Raw genomic sequence first — 20,000 nt, forward strand, 5'->3', positions numbered from 1 at the left:
AATAAAAGATTCTCCGCACCAGAGTACCAGTGTACTACACCGGTAGAATGACAGTTCAATCGTTTTTTAGACTGGGATCTATTCATACAACAAGGGACACAGCACTTTCCCGTTTCCCCCATATTGTCAGCGTCTTTGAGCCTCGGAAAAAAATTATATAATGAATTATTATTATTACTGCGGCATTTCGAAGACAGCGCCTCAGCCAACGTTGGACCCGGAAACACGTCACGACTTAACAACCGAATAGAGAAGTGTGATGGGGCCTAGCTCACCCAGGGCCTGGCTGCTATAGAGAAGTGTGATGGGGCCTAGCTCAATGTAAGACTCACACAGGACACCCTGGCCTTCACTCTGTTAATACTAGTATTATTAGTGTGCTTGCTGTGGTTGTTTTTACGCCCCTGTGCTTCACTCTCTCAGTCCTGTCAAAGGTTCCACAGTTCCGGTTCCTTCCATACAGCCCATCTCCTGTTGTCCGTTCTACATTTTTTAAAATTAAATTTTGCCATTTAGCAGACACTTTTTAATCCAAAGCGACTTACAATTACGAATTACAGGGACATTCCCCCTGGAGTAACTGAGGGCTAAGTGCCTTACTCAAGGGCACACTAGTAGTGGTGTGGTTTCAGGCGGGATTTAAACTCACAACCTTCCGATCTCACTATCCACTAGACCACCACTACCCCTTCAAGTGTTCTTAAAGCGTTCTTAAAGTGTGTGAGCTAGACACGTTCGTTTCAGTGAAACGTGAACGTCCAAATAGTGAAAATACCATCGCTCATCCGTTATCAAACTTTGCCGAGTTTTGCAAACTGTGCTTGAACTGAAGAGTAACAGTAGAGTGGAAAATAACAGCATCCGCACACTCAAACACTGTGCAAAAAAAAGTTGTTTATTGCGAGCTGCTTTCAGTCAGTGAAACATGAATGTGACATTGGGTGAAAAGATACTGTGGTTATGCTGTCTTTATGGTCTTGGTCATCGGGATCATCTGAGATGTCACCTGACACCTGACACCTGACCCCTGTCCCTCTCTGTCTCCTCCTCAGGACCCCAAAATGTACGTCCAGACCATCCTAGACGTCCACAAGAAGTACAACGAGAAGTACAACGCCTTAGTCATGTCTGCCTTCAACAACGACGCAGGCTTCGTAGCTGCGCTGGACAAGGTAGGGGAGGCTGGGGGAGGCCGGGGGAGGCCGGGGGAGGCTGGGGGAGGCTGGGGGAGGTAGAAATCGGAGGTCAGGGCTCATTGTAATGCATGGAACAGAATGAGGAATGCTATCAAACACGTGTAGATTTAGTCAGTTTAGCTGCGAGAGTAAGGGGTGTTAATACCATTTTTTTCTCCTCCCCGCTCCCCCCCCCTCCTCCTCCCCCCCTCCTCCTCCCCCTCCTCCCCCCCCCCCCCCCCAGGCCTGTGGGCGTTTCATCAACAACAACGCGGTGACTAAGATGGTGCAGTCGTCCAGTAAATCACCTGAGCTGCTGGCACGATACTGTGACTCTCTGCTCAAGAAGAGGTGTGTGTGTGTGTGTGTGTGTGTGTGTGTGTGTGTGTGTGTAGAGTGTGTAGAGTGTGTGTGTGTGTGTGTGTGTGTGTGTGTGTGTGTGTGTGTGTGGTCTTCCTAGATATAACACACAACAGGAGGTCGTGGGGTTTGATCTGATGTTGTGTTGATGTTTTTCTGTCCAGTTCTAAGAACCCAGAGGAGGCGGAGCTTGAGGACACACTGAACCAAGTGGTGAGCATAGATGTCAATCACAACCCTAACCCTAACCAGACCCTAACCCTAACCAGACCCTAACCCTAACCAGACAATATAATATAACTGACTCTTAACTACTATAACTGACTCTTAACTGCTATAACTAACTCTTAACTACTATAACTGACTCTTAACTACTATAACTGACTCTTAACTACTATAACTGACTCTTAACTACTATAACTGACTCTTAACTGCTATAACTGACTCTTAACTACTATAACTAACTCTTAACTACTATAACTGACTCTTAACTGCTATAACTAACTCTTAACTACTATAACTGACTCTTAACTACTATAACTGACTCTTAACTACTATAACTGACTCTTAACTACTATAACTAACTCTTAACTACTATAACTGACTCTTAACTACTATAACTGACTCTTAACTACTATAACTGACTCTTAACTGCTATAACTGACTCTTAACTACTATAACTGACTCTTAACTACTATAACTGACTCTTAACTACTATAACTGACTCTTAACTGCTATAACTGACTCTTAACTACTATAACTGACTCTTAACTACTCAGGGGTAGTGGTGGTCTAGTGGATAGTGAGTTGGACTTGTGATCGGAAGGTTGTGAGTTCAAATCCCGCCTGAAACCACACCACTACTAGTGTGCCCTTGAGTAAGGCACTTAGCCCTCAGTTACTCCAGGGGGAATGTCCCTGTAATTCGTAATTGTATTGTCGCTTTGGATTAAAAGCGTCTGCTAAATGGCAAAATTATTAATTATTAACTACTATAACTAACTCTTAACTACTATAACTGACTCTTAACTACTATAACTACCTCTGTCCTGTCTCAGATGGTGGTGTTCAAGTACATCGAGGACAAGGACGTGTTCCAGAAGTTCTATGCTAAGATGCTAGCCAAGCGGCTGGTCCACCAGAACAGCGCCAGCGTCGACGCGGAGGCCAGCATGATCTCCAAACTGAAGGTGTCTACTGTCCTCCAATCAGGGGGGGAGGGGCTTACTGTCCTCCAATCAGGGGGGAGGGGCTTACTGTCCTCCAATCAGGGGGGAGGGGCTTACTGTCCTCCAATCAGGGGGGGAGGGGCTTACTGTCCTCCAATCAGGGGGGGAGGGGCTTACTGTCCTCCAATCAGGGGGGGAGGGGCTTACTGTCCTCCAATCAGGGGGGGAGGGGGTTACTGTCCTCCAATCAGGGGGGGGAGGGGCTTACTGTCCTCCAATCAGGGGGGGAGGGGCTTACTGTCCTCCAATCAGGGTGGGAGGGGCTTACTACTACTAATAATAATAATAATAAATTTTATTTATAAAAGCACTTTACATAGGAAATCTCAGAGTGCTACAATTAAACACAGGAAGATAAAGCAATAAACATTTTCAATTAAAAGGCAAAAAAAAGGCTCTATTAAAAAGGTGGGTTTTAAGGCCTCGTTTAAAAGCATCCACAGACTGTGGTGCCCTTAGGTGGTCAGAGAGAGCATTCCACAGCCTGGGAGCAGCCGAGCAGAAGGCTTACTGTCCTCCAATCGGGGGGGGGAGGGGCTTACTGTCCTCCAATCAGGGGAGGGAGGGGCTTACTGTCTTCCAATCAGGGGAGGGAGGGGCTTACTGTCCTCCAATCAGGGTAGGGAGGGGGGGGGGGAGGGTTACTGTCCTCCAATCAGGGGAGAGGGGGGGCGGGGGAAACTGTCACGTCCTCCAATCAGGGGAGGGTTGAGGCGGGGACTAGAAATGATGCAAGCAACGCTATTGGATAGAATAATAAAACAATCTGACCATCTCCCGCTCTGCCAACAGCAAGCGTGCGGGTTCGAGTACACGTCCAAACTCCAGCGCATGTTCCAGGACATCGGCGTCAGCAAAGACCTCAACGAACAGTTCAAGAAGCACCTCACCAACTCTGAGCCTCTAGACTGTGAGTAGCTAGCTAGGGTTAGAGCACCTCGCCCACTCTGAGCCTCTAGACTGTGAGTAGCTAGCTAGTTAGTTAGTTGGGTTAGGACACCTCACCCACTGAGTCTCTAGACTGTGAGTAGCTAGGGAGTTAGTTAGTTTAGAGTGACTGAGAGTAGGTAGTTTAGACTGAGTAGTTAGGGAGTTGGGTTAGTTTAGACTATGAGTAGGTAGTGAGTTAGTTAGTTTAGACTGAGTAGCTAGTTAGTTAGTGAGTGGTTAGTTAGTTAGTGAGTGGTTAGTTAGTTAGTGAGTAGTTAGTTAATGAGTGGTTAGTGAGTGGTTAGTTAGTTAGTGAGTGGTTAGTTAGTTAGTGAGTGGTTAGTTAGTGAGTGGTTAGTTAGTTAGTGAGTGGTTGGTTAGTTAGTGAGTGGTTAGTTAGTTAGTTAGTGAGTGGTTAGTTAGTTAGTGAGTGGTTAGTTAGTGAGTGGTTGGTTAGTTAGTGAGTGGTTAGTTAGTTAGTGAGTGGTTAGTTAGTTAGTGAGTGGTTGGTTAGTTAGTGAGTGGTTAGTTAGTTAGTGAGTGGTTGGTTAGTTAGTGAGTGGTTGGTTAGTTAGTGAGTGGTTAGTTAGTTAGTGAGTGGTTAGTTAGTGGGGCTGGTGTTCCCCAACCTAACTGCCGACGAAGCATTGTATCTCTGGAACTCAAACGACTCTCTCTCCTTCTTTCTGTCTCTCCCTCCCTCCCTCCCCCTCCTCCCTTCCTCCCCCTCCTCCCTCCCTCTCCCTCCCTCCCCCTCCTCCCTCCCTCCCCCTCCTCCCTCCCCCCCCTCCTCCCTCCCCCCCTCCCAGTGGACTTCAGTATCCAGGTGCTCAGTTCTGGTTCCTGGCCATTCCAGCAGTCCTGCACCTTCGCCCTGCCCTCTGAGGTACACACACACTCTCACACAGACACACACACACACACACACACACACACACACACACTCACACAGACACACACACTCACACAGACACACACACTCACACAGACACACACACTCACACAGACACATACACACATCTTCCCTCTGAGGCAGCGGTCGGGAACCTATGGCTCGCGAGCCATATATGGCTCTTCCGGTGACGGCATATGGCTCCCAGACAATTGGGTTGAAAAGTAAAAAAATAATAATACTTGTGATATTGCGTAATAATACTGTGTCATTTTAAAGTAAACAGAAATTAGTTTTGAAGTTAAATTTCACGGGACTGTTCACGGGACCCGTGACCCGTGGGTCGGGTCGGGAACCAATGTCTCGTGAGAGTGTCAGAGGTTGTTGTAAAGGTGAATAAATAAAAAACTATTTGATCAGATAGTGAACTAGCTTATACGCTTCAACCCTTAGTAACGAGAAAGATGGCAAAAAGAAAAAAAGACGATGATTACCGTGCATTCCAGGCTGCGTGGACAGAGGAATTTGCATTTGTGGAGATCGCAGGATCTGCGGTATGTCTAATATGCAATGATAAAATTGCATCGATGAAACGGTCAAATATAAAGCGGCACTTCGATACGCATCATGCTTCATTTGCATCGAAATATCCAGCGGGGGACAGCAGGAAAAAGGCATGCGAGGAGCTACAGCGGAGAGTGCAGACGAGTCAACAGCAACTGCGTGGGTGGACCAAGCAAGGTGACGGAAATTCCGCTAGCTTTGCGGGTGCTTTGGCAATAGTCAGGAATGGAAAGCCATTCACAGATGGCGAGTATGCCAAAACATTCATGCTTGATGTGGCCAATGAACTGTTTGATGACTTCCCAAATAAAGACAAGATAATCAAACGAATAAAAGACATGCCTCTGTCAGCAAGAACTGTTCACGATCGTAGCATCATGATGGCAAATCAAGTTGAGGAAACACAAATTAAGGACATAAACGCCGGGACATACTTTTCTCTCGCGTTAGATGAGTCAATAGATGTTAGCCATCTATCTCAGTTCAGTATATTTGCCAGGTATGCTGCAGGTGACACACTGCGTGAGGAAAGCTTGGCTGTTTTGCAAATGAAAGGGACAACCAGAGGAGAGGATTTATTCACGTCTTTCATGGAGTTTGCTAAAGAACGTGTGGCCAGGAGCTAGGTGAGGTGATGTCGCTGGTCATTCGAGTGGTCAACTTCATTGTTGCCCGAGCTTTAAATGATCGCCAGTTTAAAGCTCTGTTAGAAGAAGTTGGGAATCATTATCCCAGTCTGCTTTTACACAGCAACGTGCGTTGGTTGTCAAGGGGAAACAGAACGATGCAAATACAACACAAAATTTATGGACAGTGTGTACGCCGATAATATGCAAGGAATTTTTCCTGGATACATGGTGTACAGGTTTTTGCCCTTGCTTGCTTGCTTTGTGCCGGTGGTCCTGGCCTCCCCTGGGGGACCGCTGGGTACTGGTAAGCAAACTGGCTAGTAGTCGCTCTATTGGTAGAGGGCTGCAAGGGAATTTTTCCTGGCTACATAGTATACAGGTTTTTTTTTTTACTTTTGCCTGCTCGCGGCTCTGTCAGTATTGATTGATTGATTGACTGATTGACTGAACATTTTCATTGTGTGAAGCGCATTGAGTTGCATCTTGTAAGAAATGCGCTATACAAATAAAATTTGATTTGATTTGATTTGATTTGAAAGGTGCTCAGCCGTTTTGCAGCTTGCCTGAGTGAAATCCGGACTTTTCTTCAAATGAAAGGCGTCAAGCATCCTGAGCTAGACAACACTGACTGGCTCCTGCAGTTTCACTATCTCGTGGACATAACAGGCCATCTGAACCAGCTCAATGTGAAAATGCAAGGTATTGGAAATACAATCTCATCCCTTCAACAAGCAGTGTTTGCATTTGAAAGCAAGCTGGAAGTCTTTCTCAGGGACATTGAAACAGGTCGTCTTCTGCACTTTGTAACACTGCAACAATTTAGAGATGCATGCTTAGCAAGTGACTCCACTCAACATCTGGATCTCCAGCAGCTAGCTGGCTTTACGTCCAATCTCCCGCAGTCATTCAAAGCACGTTTTGGAGAATTTCGTGCGCGCACTGGTCTTTTCAAGTTCATCACTCATCCACATGAGTGTGCAGTGGACAAAATCGACCTGACATGCATCCCTGGGGTCTCTATGGGAGACTTTGAGCTGGAAGTTGCTGACCTGAAGGCATCAGACATGTGGATGAGTAAGTTCAAGACACTTAATGGAGAGTTGGAAAGTCTTGCGCGACAGCGAGCAGAGCTGGCGAGGGAACACAAGTGGACAGAAATGAAAAAACTTCAACCTGAAGACCAGCTGATTCTGAAAACTTGGAATGAGCTTCCTGTGACATACCACACAATGCAGCGTGTTAGTATTGCCGTATTGACCATGTTTGGCTCTACATAATATGTATTATGTATGTGAGCAGTCATTCTCGCATATGAGGAAAATTAAGACCAACCTACGCTCACGTTTAACTGATGGAAGCCTCAACGCCTGCATGAAGCTCAACCTCACCACGTATGAACCAGACTACAAGGACATCAGCAAAACCATGCAGCACCAGAAATCGCATTAAAAGTAAGACATATTTAATTTATTATATGTTAAAAATACTATATGGCTCTCAATGAAATACTGTGGGGAACATGGCGCGTTCTGGCCTGCAGAGGGAGCTAGACTGCCATTGGAGGGGAATGATGGGCTGATTACGGACAGGTGTCAGTGATCAGACTCATTGTTCCACTGGTCTATTTAACCTGTGTGTGTTTGTTCCCTCGAGAGAGGAGGAGGGCAGGAAGTACCTGCCGCACGGAGACACTGAAAGACCGAGAGAGAGAGAGCCGCGGCGAGGACGCACGAGACCCCGAAAGGGGGTGAGGTGCAGGGAGCCGGGCGGACGGAGCGGGTCCCGAAAGGGAGGACTAGCGGGGCGAGAGCGAGGGCTCTGCCAGGAGCAGAATAGCGGGGCGAGAGCGAGGGCTCTGCCAGCAGCGGACGGAGCGGGTCCCGAAAGGGAGGACTAGCGGGGCGAGAGCGAGGGCTCTGCCAGGAGCGGAATAGCGGGGCGAGAGCGAGGGCTCTGCCAGCAGCGGACGGAGCGGGTCCCGAAAGGGAGGACTAGCGGGGCGAGAGCGAGGGCTCTGCCAGGAGCGGAATAGCGGGGCGAGAGCGAGGGCTCTGCCAGCAGCGGACGGAGCGGGTCCCGAAAGGGAGAACAGCGGGGGGGGAAAAGACTCGCTCAGCACGTCAGTGACGGTGCTGAGCTGTGCTGGACTAAATAAACATATATTCTGTACCATTCCTCTGTGTCGACCTCCCTCTGTGCCTAGAGACTGCTACATCTGGCGCCCAACGTGGGGCACAGAGAGGGGGTCGGCACACACGCCCAGAGGACCATGGACTCATCGGTCCAGGTGGTGACGCACCTGGCCCGAATGCTACAGGCGCAGGAGGTGATGGCAGCGGAGTTGATGCGGGGACAGGCGGAGCAGCGGGCCATGCTCCGCGAGCTACTGGACCGCACCGAGCCACCCGGGGGAGGTCCCCGGGTTCGGGCCCAGAGGATGGGGGTGTGGGACGAGCCGGAGGCCGTTCTCGACCCCTTCCCCGACAACCACCTGCCCCGACCGCAGGTTCCAGCCCCGGGCCCAGCACCTGAGGTACGGCCTGCGGCGGAGCCGCGGCGGGAGCCACCAACGCCTGCCCGAAGGACGGGGCGGGACACCGGGGGGAGGAACACACACGGGGGGCCAACCTCCACCCCACAGACGGCCCCACGAGCGGTAGAGGAGGGATGCTGGCGATGCGGACAGCCTGGCCACCTCCGCCGGGAATGCCCCGAGATGGAGGTGGGTCAGGTAATCCGCGTCGTCGGCAGTCCGACCCCTCCCCCGCGTCCAGGACAGGCGTTTTACATCCCAGTAAGGGTACAGCGTGAGACGCACCAGGCGCTGTTGGATTCTGGCGCCCAACAGACCATGATCCACCAGCGCCTGGTTCGACCCGGGGCATTGTTAGAGGCATCGCGGGTTGGGATACTGTGTATACATGGGGATTGTCACCAGTATCCGGTGGTCCCCATCGAAATTCGTTATGGGCGAAAAAAATATAGTGTCAAGGCGGCGGTTAGTCCGAGCCTCATGCACCCCCTAGTTTTGGGGTCAGATTGGGCTGGGTTTCCGCAGGTATTAGGGAAAACCACGGGGGTGCGTGCACGACCGACAGGGAAATGTGAGGCGTGCGCAGTGCTCTGCGCTGATGCGAGGGCGTCCGACGCTGCCGAGGAGCCGGAGGAGGCGGTGGGTCCGGCACCCGCAGATCCGCCGCCTGCGTTCCCTCCAGTAGCCGACTTCCCCCTCGAGCAGTCTCGCGACGCCACTCTACGCTCCGCCTATGACCAGGTGATCAGTATTGATGGTGTGCTGGTACGGCCAGACGCTGTGCGCGCCCACCCGTATTTTGTATTGATTAGGGACAGACTGTATAGAGTGAGTCGTGACACTCGCAGGGACGAGGAAACGACCCAGTTGTTGGTACCTAGGAGCCGCCGGAAAGCTATATTTCAGGCGGCGCATTATAACCCTATGGCGGGCCACTTAGGATACGACAAAACACTCAATCGGATAATGGCTCGATTTTATTGGCCGGGGATTCGGGCAGAGGTGCATCTGTGGTGTGCATCCTGCCGCGAGTGCCAATTAGTCAATCCCCCGGCCGTGCCCAGGGCACCGTTGTGCCCCCTTCCCCTGGTAGAGGCACCATTCGACCGGATTGGGATGGATATAATCGGGCCATTTGAACGTTGCTCACAGGGCTATCGGTTCGTGTTAGTCCTCATAGACTACGCGACTCGATACCCCGAGGCAATACCGCTTCGTACTATCTCTGCAAAGAGTGTAGCACAGGCGTTATTCCAGGTCATCTCCCGGGTGGGGATCCCGAAAGAGATCCTCACCGACCAAGGCACTAACTTTATGTCACGAACACTTAGGGAACTTTACGGGTTGTTAGACATTAAGGCGGTCCGAACGAGCGTGTACCACCCAGCTACCGACGGGCTGTGTGAGCGGTTCAATCGGACGCTTAAGTCAATGATCCGTAAGTTCATTCACGAAGATAGTCGTAATTGGCATAAGTGGTTAGACCCTCTGTTGTTCGCAGTGCGGGAAGTACCCCAGGCTTCCACGGGGTTTTCCCCCTTTGAGCTCCTATACGGGCGCAAGCCACGGGGCGTCCTAGACCTGATTAAAGAAAGCTGGGAGGAAGGGTCTAGTGACAGTAAGAATGAAATACAATACGTCCTGGACCTACGAGCAAAGCTCCACGCACTGGGGGTTATGTCACGGGAGCATTTGCTCGAGGCCCAGGAGCGTCAGAAACGGCTGTACGACAGAGGGACTAGACTACGCAATTTCGCACCGGGAGACAAAGTCCTCGTATTACTGCCCACGTCTAGCTCTAAATTACTCGCCAAGTGGCAAGGGCCGTTCGTGGTCACACGGCGAATTGGGGATGTAGACTACGAGGTAGTGCGGTCGGATAGAGGGGATTGCACGCAAATATACCACATTAACCTATTTAAAAAATGGAACGACGTGGTCCCTGTTTCCCTGGTGACGCTACTTCCCGAGCAGGATGAGTTCGGGCCGGAGGTCCCAAAAACGAGTACTAGCGCCCCGGCCTGCGTAGGCGACCATCTCTCGGCGAACCAGCGGGCGGACGTTGATCGATTGCAACATAGGTTCGCAGATGTGTTCTCCCCTATACCCGGTCGTACTCGCCTCATAGAGCATCAGATAGTTACGCCACCGGGGGTTACGGTACGTACGCGGCCATACAGGCTGCCGGCTCACAAACGAGACGTGGTGAGCCGGGAATTAGACTCTATGCTAAAACTGGGCGTGGTCGAGGAGTCGCATAGCGACTGGTGCAGCCCCATCGTGCTGGTGACAAAGCGCGATGGGTCTGTACGGTTCTGTGTGGACTATAGACGGGTGAACGCGGTGTCTAAATTCGATGCCTACCCTATGCCCCGGGTCGACGAGCTCCTGGACCGGCTTGGCACGGCTAAATATTACACCACATTGGATTGCACGAAGGGGTACTGGCAGATACCATTATCGTCGGTAGCCCGGGAAAAAACGGCATTCTCTACCCCGCGGGGGTTATTCCAGTTCACCGCGCTTCCGTTCGGGTTGTTTGGGGCCCCGGCCACGTTTCAGCGGCTGATGGACCGTATTCTGCGGCCGCACTCTGCGTATGCTGCGGCGTACGTAGATGACATTGTCGTCTATGCGGACACCTGGCCGCAGCATATGCAGAGGGTGGCCGCGGTACTACAGTCGCTGTGGCAGGCGGGGCTGACGGCGAACCCGGCGAAGTGCGTGATCGGGCGGGGGGAGATCCGGTATCTGGGGTACATCCTGGGCGGTGGGGAGGTGCGACCGCAGGTGGACAAAACCACTGCGATCGCCGCCGCCCCGCGGCCCAGGACCCGGAAGGACGTGAGGCGGTTCCTGGGACTGGCCAGCTACTACCGGCAGTTTGTGCCGGGGTTCTCGGAGCTGGCCAGCCCCCTTACCGACCTCACCCGGAAGGGGGCTCCGGATCCGGTCCAATGGAGTGAGCGATGCCAAGTAGCGTTCGATGGGATTAAGAACGCCCTCTGTGGGGAGACAGTCTTGTATGCTCCTAACTTTAACATTCCTTTTTCTCTGCAGACAGACGCGTCGGATAGAGGGCTGGGGGCGGTGCTGACCCAGCAGGTGGAGGGATTCGACCGTCCGGTGCTGTACCTGAGCCGAAAGCTGTCGGAGCGGGAGGGCAGGTACAGCACGGTGGAGAAGGAGTGTCTGGCCATTCGGTGGGCGGTCGGCGCCCTCCGGTACTACCTGCTGGGGCGCTCGTTCACCCTCTACTCCGACCATGCTCCCCTACAGTGGCTCCACCGCATGAAGGACACCAACGCGAGGATCACCCGGTGGTACCTCGCGTTGCAGCCCTTCAACTTCACGGTGGTTCACAGGCCGGGGACGCAGATGGTCGTGGCCGACTTCCTCTCCCGTGATGGGGGGGGGGAGTAGGCTATCGGCCGGTTGTATCCCCGGCCTCGAAACTGGCGGTGGGGATGTGTGGGGAACATGGCGCGTTCTGGCCTGCAGAGGGAGCTAGACTGCCATTGGAGGGGAATGATGGGCTGATTACGGACAGGTGTCAGTGATCAGACTCATTGTTCCACTGGTCTATTTAACCTGTGTGTGTTTGTTCCCTCGAGAGAGGAGGAGGGCAGGAAGTACCTGCCGCACGGAGACACTGAAAGACCGAGAGAGAGAGAGCCGCGGCGAGGACGCACGAGACCCCGAAAGGGGGTGAGGTGCAGGGAGCCGGGCGGACGGAGCGGGTCCCGAAAGGGAGGACTAGCGGGGCGAGAGCGAGGGCTCTGCCAGGAGCAGAATAGCGGGGCGAGAGCGAGGGCTCTGCCAGCAGCGGACGGAGCGGGTCCCGAAAGGGAGGACTAGCGGGGCGAGAGCGAGGGCTCTGCCAGGAGCGGAATAGCGGGGCGAGAGCGAGGGCTCTGCCAGCAGCGGACGGAGCGGGTCCCGAAAGGGAGGACTAGCGGGGCGAGAGCGAGGGCTCTGCCAGGAGCGGAATAGCGGGGCGAGAGCGAGGGCTCTGCCAGCAGCGGACGGAGCGGGTCCCGAAAGGGAGAACAGCGGGGGGGGGAAAGACTCGCTCAGCACGTCAGTGACGGTGCTGAGCTGTGCTGGACTAAATAAACATATATTCTGTACCATTCCTCTGTGTCGACCTCCCTCTGTGCCTAGAGACTGCTACAAATACATTTAGAAATATTTGGCTTTTATGGCTCTCCCAGTCAAAAAGGTTCCCGACCCCTGCTCTGAGGTAACACACACACACCAATCCACCATAAGGTCCATAAGGGCTGATCCCCCCCTGACATTCCTCTATGATTCTCTTTCATTACCCACTTCCCTCTGAGGTAATACAGAATAGTTGATGGACTCTCCCCTCCCCTCCCCTCCTCTCCCCTCCCCTCCCCTCCCCCCCCCTCCCCAGTTGGAGAGGAGCTACCAACGGTTCACAGCCTTCTACGCCAGCAGACACAGTGGCAGGAAGCTCACCTGGCTGTACCACCTGTCAAAAGGAGAGCTGGTCACCAACTGCTTCAAGAACAGATACACCCTGCAGGTAGGGAGGTGTTATTACAGGTGTTATTACAGCTGTTATTACAGCCGCTACACAAACAGTATGAAGGCTCTCCCTCTGATTGGACAAAGGGAGAATTGTGTCTCTTCATTTCTTCATGAAAAGTGACATGTTAGAACGTGTGTGTGTCACCTTGTGATGACCTGGTGTGACCCCCCCCCCCCCCAGGCGTCAACCTTCCAGATGGCCATCCTGCTGCAGTACAATGCGGAGGACGTGTACACGGTGCAGCAGCTGGCCGACAGCACGCAGATCAAGATTGTGAGAACGCCACCTCCTAACCGCCGCTCACTTCCTGTTCAGAACTCTACCCCCTGAGACACACTCTTCACGCTCTAGAACCTTCTGTCATACTGTTCACACTGTGTTCTAGTATCTTCTGTCACACTGTGTTCTAGAACCTTCTGTCACACTGTGTTCTAGAATCTTCTGTCACACTGTGTTCTAGAACCTTCTGTCACACTGTGTTCTAGAACCTTCTATCATACTGTGTTCTAGAACCTTCTGTCACACTGTGTTCTAGAACCTTCTATCATACTGTGTTCTAGAACCTTCTATCATACTGTGTTCTAGAACCTTCTATCACACTGTGTTCTAGAACCTTCTGTCACACTGTGTTCTAGAACCTTCTGTCACACTGTGTTCTAGAACCTTCTATCATACTGCGTTCTAGAACCTTCTATCACACTGTGTTCTAGAATCTTCTGTCACACTGTGTTCTAGAACCTTCTATCATACTGCGTTCTAGAACCTTCTATCACACTGTGTTCTAGAACCTTCTGTCACACTGTGTTCTAGAACCTTCTGTCACACTGTGTTCTAGAACCTTCTATCACACTGTGTTCTAGAACCTTCTATCACACTGTGTTCTAGAACCTTCTGTCACACTGTGTTCTAGAACCTTCTGTCACACTGTGTTCTAGAACCTTCTGTCACACTGTGTTCTAGAACCTTCTGTCACACTGTGTTCTAGAACCTTCTATCATACTGTGTTCTAGAACCTTGTGTCACACTGTGTTCTAGAACCTTCTATCATACTGTGTTCTAGAACCTTCTGTCACACTGTGTTCTAGAACCTTCTATCATACTGTGTTCTAGAACCTTCTATCACACTGTGTTCTAGAACCTTCTATCACACTGTGTTCTAGAACCTTCTGTCACACTGTGTTCTAGAACCTTCTATCATACTGTGTTCTAGAATCTTCTGTCACACTGTGTTCTAGAACCTTCTATCATACTGTGTTCTAGAACCTTCTATCATACTGTGTTCTAGAACCTTCTGTCACACTGTGTTCTAGAACCTTCTATCATACTGTGTTCTACAACCTTCTATCATACTGTGTTCTAGAACCTTCTGTCACACTGTGTTCTAGAACCTTCTATCATACTGTGTTCTCGAACCTTCTATCACCTTCTTCTACATTCTAAAAACATTTATATTTAGTAATGATAGAATAACTGAATCTCTGATCACTGAAGACATTGTGAAAGCGTTAAAATGTTACAATGTGAATACATTTCTGACGACCGTGTGTGTTTTCCAGGACACATTGGTGCAGGTGTTGCAGATCCTGTTGAAGTCCAAACTGCTTGTAAGTACACTCACACACACACACACACACACACACACCTACCGGCATCTATCTCCTCACTGTGAGTTGACCCTTGACCTCAGCTGTGTTGTTGCCATGACACCCAGGTCCTGGAGGATGAGAACGCCAACGTGGACGAGGCAGACTTCAAACCTGACACCTTAATAAAGCTGTTCCTGGGATACAAGAAGTGAGTGGTGGTGGTGGTGATGATGATGATGATGATGATGATGATGATCATGAAGATAATAGGTGGTGGAGGTGGTGGTGGAGGTGGTGGTGGTGGTGGTGGAGGTGGTGGTGGTGGTGGAGGTGGTGGTGGTGGTGGTGGTGGTGGTGGTGGTGGTGGTGGAGGTGGTGGTGGTGGTGGTGGTGGAGGTAGTGGTGGTGGTGGAGGTGGTGATGATGGTGGGGGTGGTGGAGGTGGTGGAGGTGGAGGTGGTGGTGGTAGGGGTGGTGGAGGTGGTGGTGGTGGAGGTAGTGGTGGAGGTGGTGGGGGTGGAGGTGGTGGTGGTGGAGGTAGTGGTGGAGGTGGTGGTGGTGGTGGTAGTGGTGATGGTGGTGGAGGTAGTGGTGGAGGTGGGGGTGGTGGTGGTGGAGGTGGTGGTGGTGGAGGTGGTGGTGGTGGGGGTGGGGGTGATGGTGGTGGTGGAGGTAGTGGTGGAGGTGGTGGTGGTGGAGGTGGTGGTGGAGGTGGTGGTGGTGGTGGTGGTGGTGGTGGTGGAGGTGGTGGTGGTGGCGTCTGGAGTTACATTAACTCCTTCAGTGCCGAGGGTGAATGAAGTCGCCCAAACGGTCAACATTCTAGAGCACCAAGAGTGACTTTATTTGGTTAAGTCTGACGTCAAACGTGACGTTTAGCAATTTCCGGGTCCAAACCAGAGATTCCCTGCACCATGAGAACAGTGTACTACAGCGGTAGAATGACAGTTCAATCGTTTTTTAGACTGGGATCTATTCATACAACAAGGGACACAGCACCTTCCTGTTTTTCCCATATTTGTCAGGGTCTTTGAGCCTCGGAAAAGCGCTATACAAATATAATTTATTATTATTATTACTGAGGCATTTCGAAGACAGCGCCTCAGCCAACTTTGGACCCGGAAACACGTCACGACTTAACAACCGAATTCACTGGAAACACATGAATCGGTCGAGAGAGGACGCTGGCGTTGCTTGTTCGCCGCTTCTCCGCCCGAAATCTAGGTGTAATTGCAGTATACAGAGTAGATTGTCCTACAAAGACACCTAGACTTAGATTTAGTAATCTAAACATTTATTAGACCCCTATACTTTCTTTTATCTATTTTTTTCTTTCTTTTTATTATTACTACTCTGTCTTTTTAGTTTGTAAAGCGTCTTTGAGTGTCTAGAAAAGCGCTATATAAGTCTAATGTATTATTATTATTATTGTTTGTGTCGACAGTAAGAAGCTGAGGGTCAACATCAACGTGCCGATGAAGACGGAGCAGAAACAGGAACAGGAAACGACCCACAAGAACATCGAGGAGGACAGGAAGTTGTTAATACAGGTGTGGTGGAGGTTTATTATCCACGAGAGGAGGATGAAGATGAAGGATATAGAGATATGTAAATAGATGGATAGAGATATGTAGATATGTAAATACATGTAGATGGATAGAGATATGTAAATTAGGGATGCACAATATTTATCGTCCCGATATTGGGAAATTAATGTAATTAAATATTTATCGGTTTTATTAAATTTTAGCCGATATAGAGCCGATAATATGAAGCCGGAAATATTTCCGGTTCCGGTTGTCGCGCTCATGATGCTGCGCCTGCGTACAGCCACGCAGTGGAGAGACGAGAGCAAAACATGGCTTCCCCGGTGTGGACATTTTTCAGAGTTTCTGAGGCAGATAGTGCGTTTGCAATTTGCAATACATGTTCGGCAAAAGTTCAGTGAATTACCGTAATAAGCCTAAAAAAGTTCAACTGTTCAAAAAGTGCAACTTCTCTGCCATCAGAAACTGTTTGAATTGTTTTGATTGGGCATATAGTTCATGAATTACGATAGTTTGAAGGAACGCTGTAAAATCCTGTCGGCGCCGACAGCTCCGGTTTCGGAGCAAGACGCGAATCTATCGGCATTAGTCAAATACATGCTCACATCCAGTCATCCGCTCACTGCTCTCCATCAATAATGGCACATCCATCAATAATATTACATAATAACAACTGCTCTGATTAGATTGCTTAGATTGTTTAATACATCAACGGGGGGAAAGGCGAGATGAACTCGCGAGTATCATGCTTCCTCCATTGAACGGAAAGTCCTATCTATTCCATTCAAAGTTTTTTAGCCTTCCCCCTTTCCACTGGTAATAAGGAATTGGCAAGAATAGATCGATATAAATAGATCAACATAATGCAGCACTATCATGCACAGATCAGCCTTAAAACATGTAACGTTAGATATATAACGGAGCGATGTATTTCTACGGAAAGGCTGACTGACGCGGGGCTCATACAATCTCCGCGTTTGTTATAGATACGAGTGCTCCGGTGTCTTGCTGGTAGTCAAATATATTTATTTATATATACAGCATATGGATGTTATGTGCCTGTTACCTGCCGCTTTCAGTTCTAGTAGTTTAGATCTCGCAACCAGGGAAACGCCGACATGTGTTAAAGGGAGCAAGACGCGAATCTACCGGCATTTGACTCATGAGTGAACGGCGAAAATGGCTGGACGGCACAGCTTAGGATTCCATTGAAGTTACAGGGAACTATGTGTGAAAGAGGCTTAAATGATTTCAACATTTGAAGAGTCAGAAGTGTTCTCTTTGTTGTGTTAACAATAGTGATGTAAGTTAGATTTGGTGAGATCACTATGGAATATTAAATCATCAATCTTTGCTCACTACATAGCCTTTCTTACCTTCAGGTGTGCATGAACTACAGGTTATCAACTGTGAAATTATATCTGTTCTCATATCGGTTATCATATCGGTTATCGGCCACGAGAAGCGGGTAAACATCGGTTATCGGTATCGGTTGGAAAAAATGCATATCGTGCATCCCTAATGTAAATAGATGGATAGAGATATGTAGATATGTAAATAGATGGATAGAGATATGTAGATATGTAAATGGGTGGATAGAGATATGTAGATATGTAAATAGATGGATAGATAGGCAAGCAGATAGATAGATAGATACTAACTATCTAGACCATCGTTTCTCAACGGGGGCGTTCAGACAACATCGGGGGTCGCTGGAACAGATATTTTTAAAAGGGGGGCGTTGAGGTGTTCTTGGGGGGCGTTCGCGCATTAAGTATTTTTCTCATGAAAAACAGCTGTGTTATTACGGGCACATTCGTAAATGCACGATAGCTGAATGTCGATACACGATGAGCGGTCAGTTCGCTCGGACAAACCGTGTTTCGGTCGACTGTTCGAGCCTGCTGGCTGCCTGTCCCGCCCTAATGCGAGCCACGGCCGCTGCTATTGGTTGATAGAACGACATGTAGAAATGTGATTGGCTGAGCGGGAAGCCTTTTCTAAAAAGCTGCTAGTTTGGTTGCAGTGCGCCGTAGAGCTTTAATTAAAATAGAATTAAAAGTAGAGCTTTAATGAAGTTGCTTGGAGTGTTTTTGCCAGAAACTCCGAAACGGTTAAACAAAATCAGTCTTGCAGTTGTGTTGTGTTGCTGTGACTGCTGCTGTGTCACGGTGCCGCCGTAGAGAGAGAAACTGCCGCGTTGCAGATTCAAAGGAATGAGAGAGAGAGAGGGAGAGAGGGAGGGAGAATTAGAGGTGGGGAGAAAAAAAACACGAAGGGGGTAGGATTGAACCTGCGCTCGACGTTTGCTTCGTCTCATCTGAGTTTCGTGATGCATTGCGATGTGTTTGCAAACTAAAATACGATCGCTTTTTTGTGATATGTTGCTCCTCTTGTGATGTCCTGGAAACGAACGCATCAGCTGCAGCGTCTTTTGTATTGATCAGCTGTCAGCAGTGTTATTACGGGTACGTTCGTAAATGCACAAACGGTCAGTTCGCTCGGACAAAACCATGTTTTCAGTCAGAGCGCCCATCTCTGAGCGCTCCCAGAGCGCAGAGCTCTGAACTTTGGAACTTTGTTATGTTTTGATATGTGTTGATATGAGAACTTCGAAGTGGTCAGTTTATGAAAATAATACCATAGAATACTAAATAAAATATTTAAATAATAGCCCCCTAGCGTTTGCCGCCATATTGTGACCCCCCCCCCCCCCCCCAAAGTCCAATCAAAAATGAATAAATATTAGCATCATAAAACAGCAATTTGGAGAAATGCAACACCAGCACACAAAAACGAACAATGTTAGTTGTAATGTACAGTTCTGCAGCCTACTGTTTGTTCTGCATCGGACATGTGTGAAATTGCTGCTGTTCCGTAGCAGTCTGTTTGTATTCTCTGATGTTGTCTGAGTTTGTTTAACACTCAGAAACAGCATTTTTATTCACATTCACATGGCTTTTCTGCTCTCTGGTAAACTAATGATAATGATATTCCAACTGCCCAGTTAAATCCAATCTATTATTTGGCATTCAGTGACATGCTTTTTAAATTATATAACACAGAATATTAGTCAACATTAATATTTAGGGAAGAAAATAAGCCTACTTTTTTTGATGGGGGGCGGTAAGAGACCTGGATAATGGACAGGGGGGCGCTGGCCCAAAAAAGGTTGAGAACCACTGATCTAGACAGATAGATAGATAGAAAGATATGTAGATAGACAGATAGAAAGATAGAAAGATATGTAGACAGACAGACAGACAGATAATGATGTTCCTCTCCCCCCCCCCCCTCCCCCCCCAGACGGCCATTGTGAGGATCATGAAGATGAGGAAGGTCCTGAAGCACCAGCAGCTCCTAGCCGAGGTCCTCAACCAGCTGTCCTCCCGCTTCAAACCCCGCGTCCCCGTCATCAAGGTACTGTCCTCCCTCACACCCCCCCGCGTCCCCGTCATCAAGGTACTGTCCTCCCTCACACCCCCCTGCGTCCCCGTCATCAAGGTACTGTCCCCCCTCACCCCCCCCCGCGTCCCCGTCATCAAGGTACTGTCCCCCCTCACACCCCCCCGCGTCCCCGTCATCAAGGTACTGTCCTCCCTCACACCCCCCCGCGTCCCCGTCATCAAGGTACTGTCCTCCCTCACACCCCCCCGCGTCCCCGTCATCAAGGTACTGTCCCCCCTCACACCCCCCCGCGTCCCCGTCATCAAGGTACCTGCAGGGCCGCCCTCCCTACAGGATAAAATACTAAAATAACAATGCATCTGGAGCAGCTTCATACATACATCATTTCAGTTCTAAAACTATCAACTATCGGGAGGCTGGCGGAGGTAGGATTCGGAGGACGGGCTTGTTGTAATGCATGGAATGGTACGAGGAACAGTGTTTGATAGCATTCACTATTCCGTGCCATGCATTACAATGAGCCTGTCCTCCGATTTCTACCTCCACCAGCCTCCCTTCTCAGAGCGCATTGGAGTAGGAGATCTGAGGCTCC

The 20,000-nt window shown here is 49.9% G+C and overlaps 1 protein-coding gene across 1 annotated transcript in view; it reads left to right on the forward strand.

The window, feature by feature from the left end:
* The window catches only part of LOC308165419 (cullin-1-like), a gene marked incomplete at both ends in the record, with an annotated part of 28,570 nt that overhangs the window by 8,361 nt on the left and 209 nt on the right, over positions 1-20,000 (forward strand). Inside the window, 12 exons of the mRNA XM_080539575.1 lie at positions 1,053-1,172; positions 1,420-1,526; positions 1,700-1,748; positions 2,594-2,725; positions 3,557-3,674; positions 4,504-4,580; positions 12,730-12,861; positions 13,048-13,140; positions 14,424-14,471; positions 14,579-14,661; positions 15,898-16,003; positions 19,307-19,420. Coding sequence (XP_080395701.1) covers positions 1,053-1,172; positions 1,420-1,526; positions 1,700-1,748; positions 2,594-2,725; positions 3,557-3,674; positions 4,504-4,580; positions 12,730-12,861; positions 13,048-13,140; positions 14,424-14,471; positions 14,579-14,661; positions 15,898-16,003; positions 19,307-19,420 — 1,179 coding nt within the window. The remainder of the gene's footprint in view (positions 1-1,052; positions 1,173-1,419; positions 1,527-1,699; positions 1,749-2,593; positions 2,726-3,556; positions 3,675-4,503; positions 4,581-12,729; positions 12,862-13,047; positions 13,141-14,423; positions 14,472-14,578; positions 14,662-15,897; positions 16,004-19,306; positions 19,421-20,000) is intronic.

The sequence above is a fragment of the Nansenia antarctica genome (genome assembly GCF_963989245.1).
Source record: "Nansenia antarctica genome assembly, chromosome: 9".
Classification (NCBI taxonomy): Eukaryota; Metazoa; Chordata; class Actinopteri; order Argentiniformes; family Microstomatidae; genus Nansenia; species Nansenia antarctica.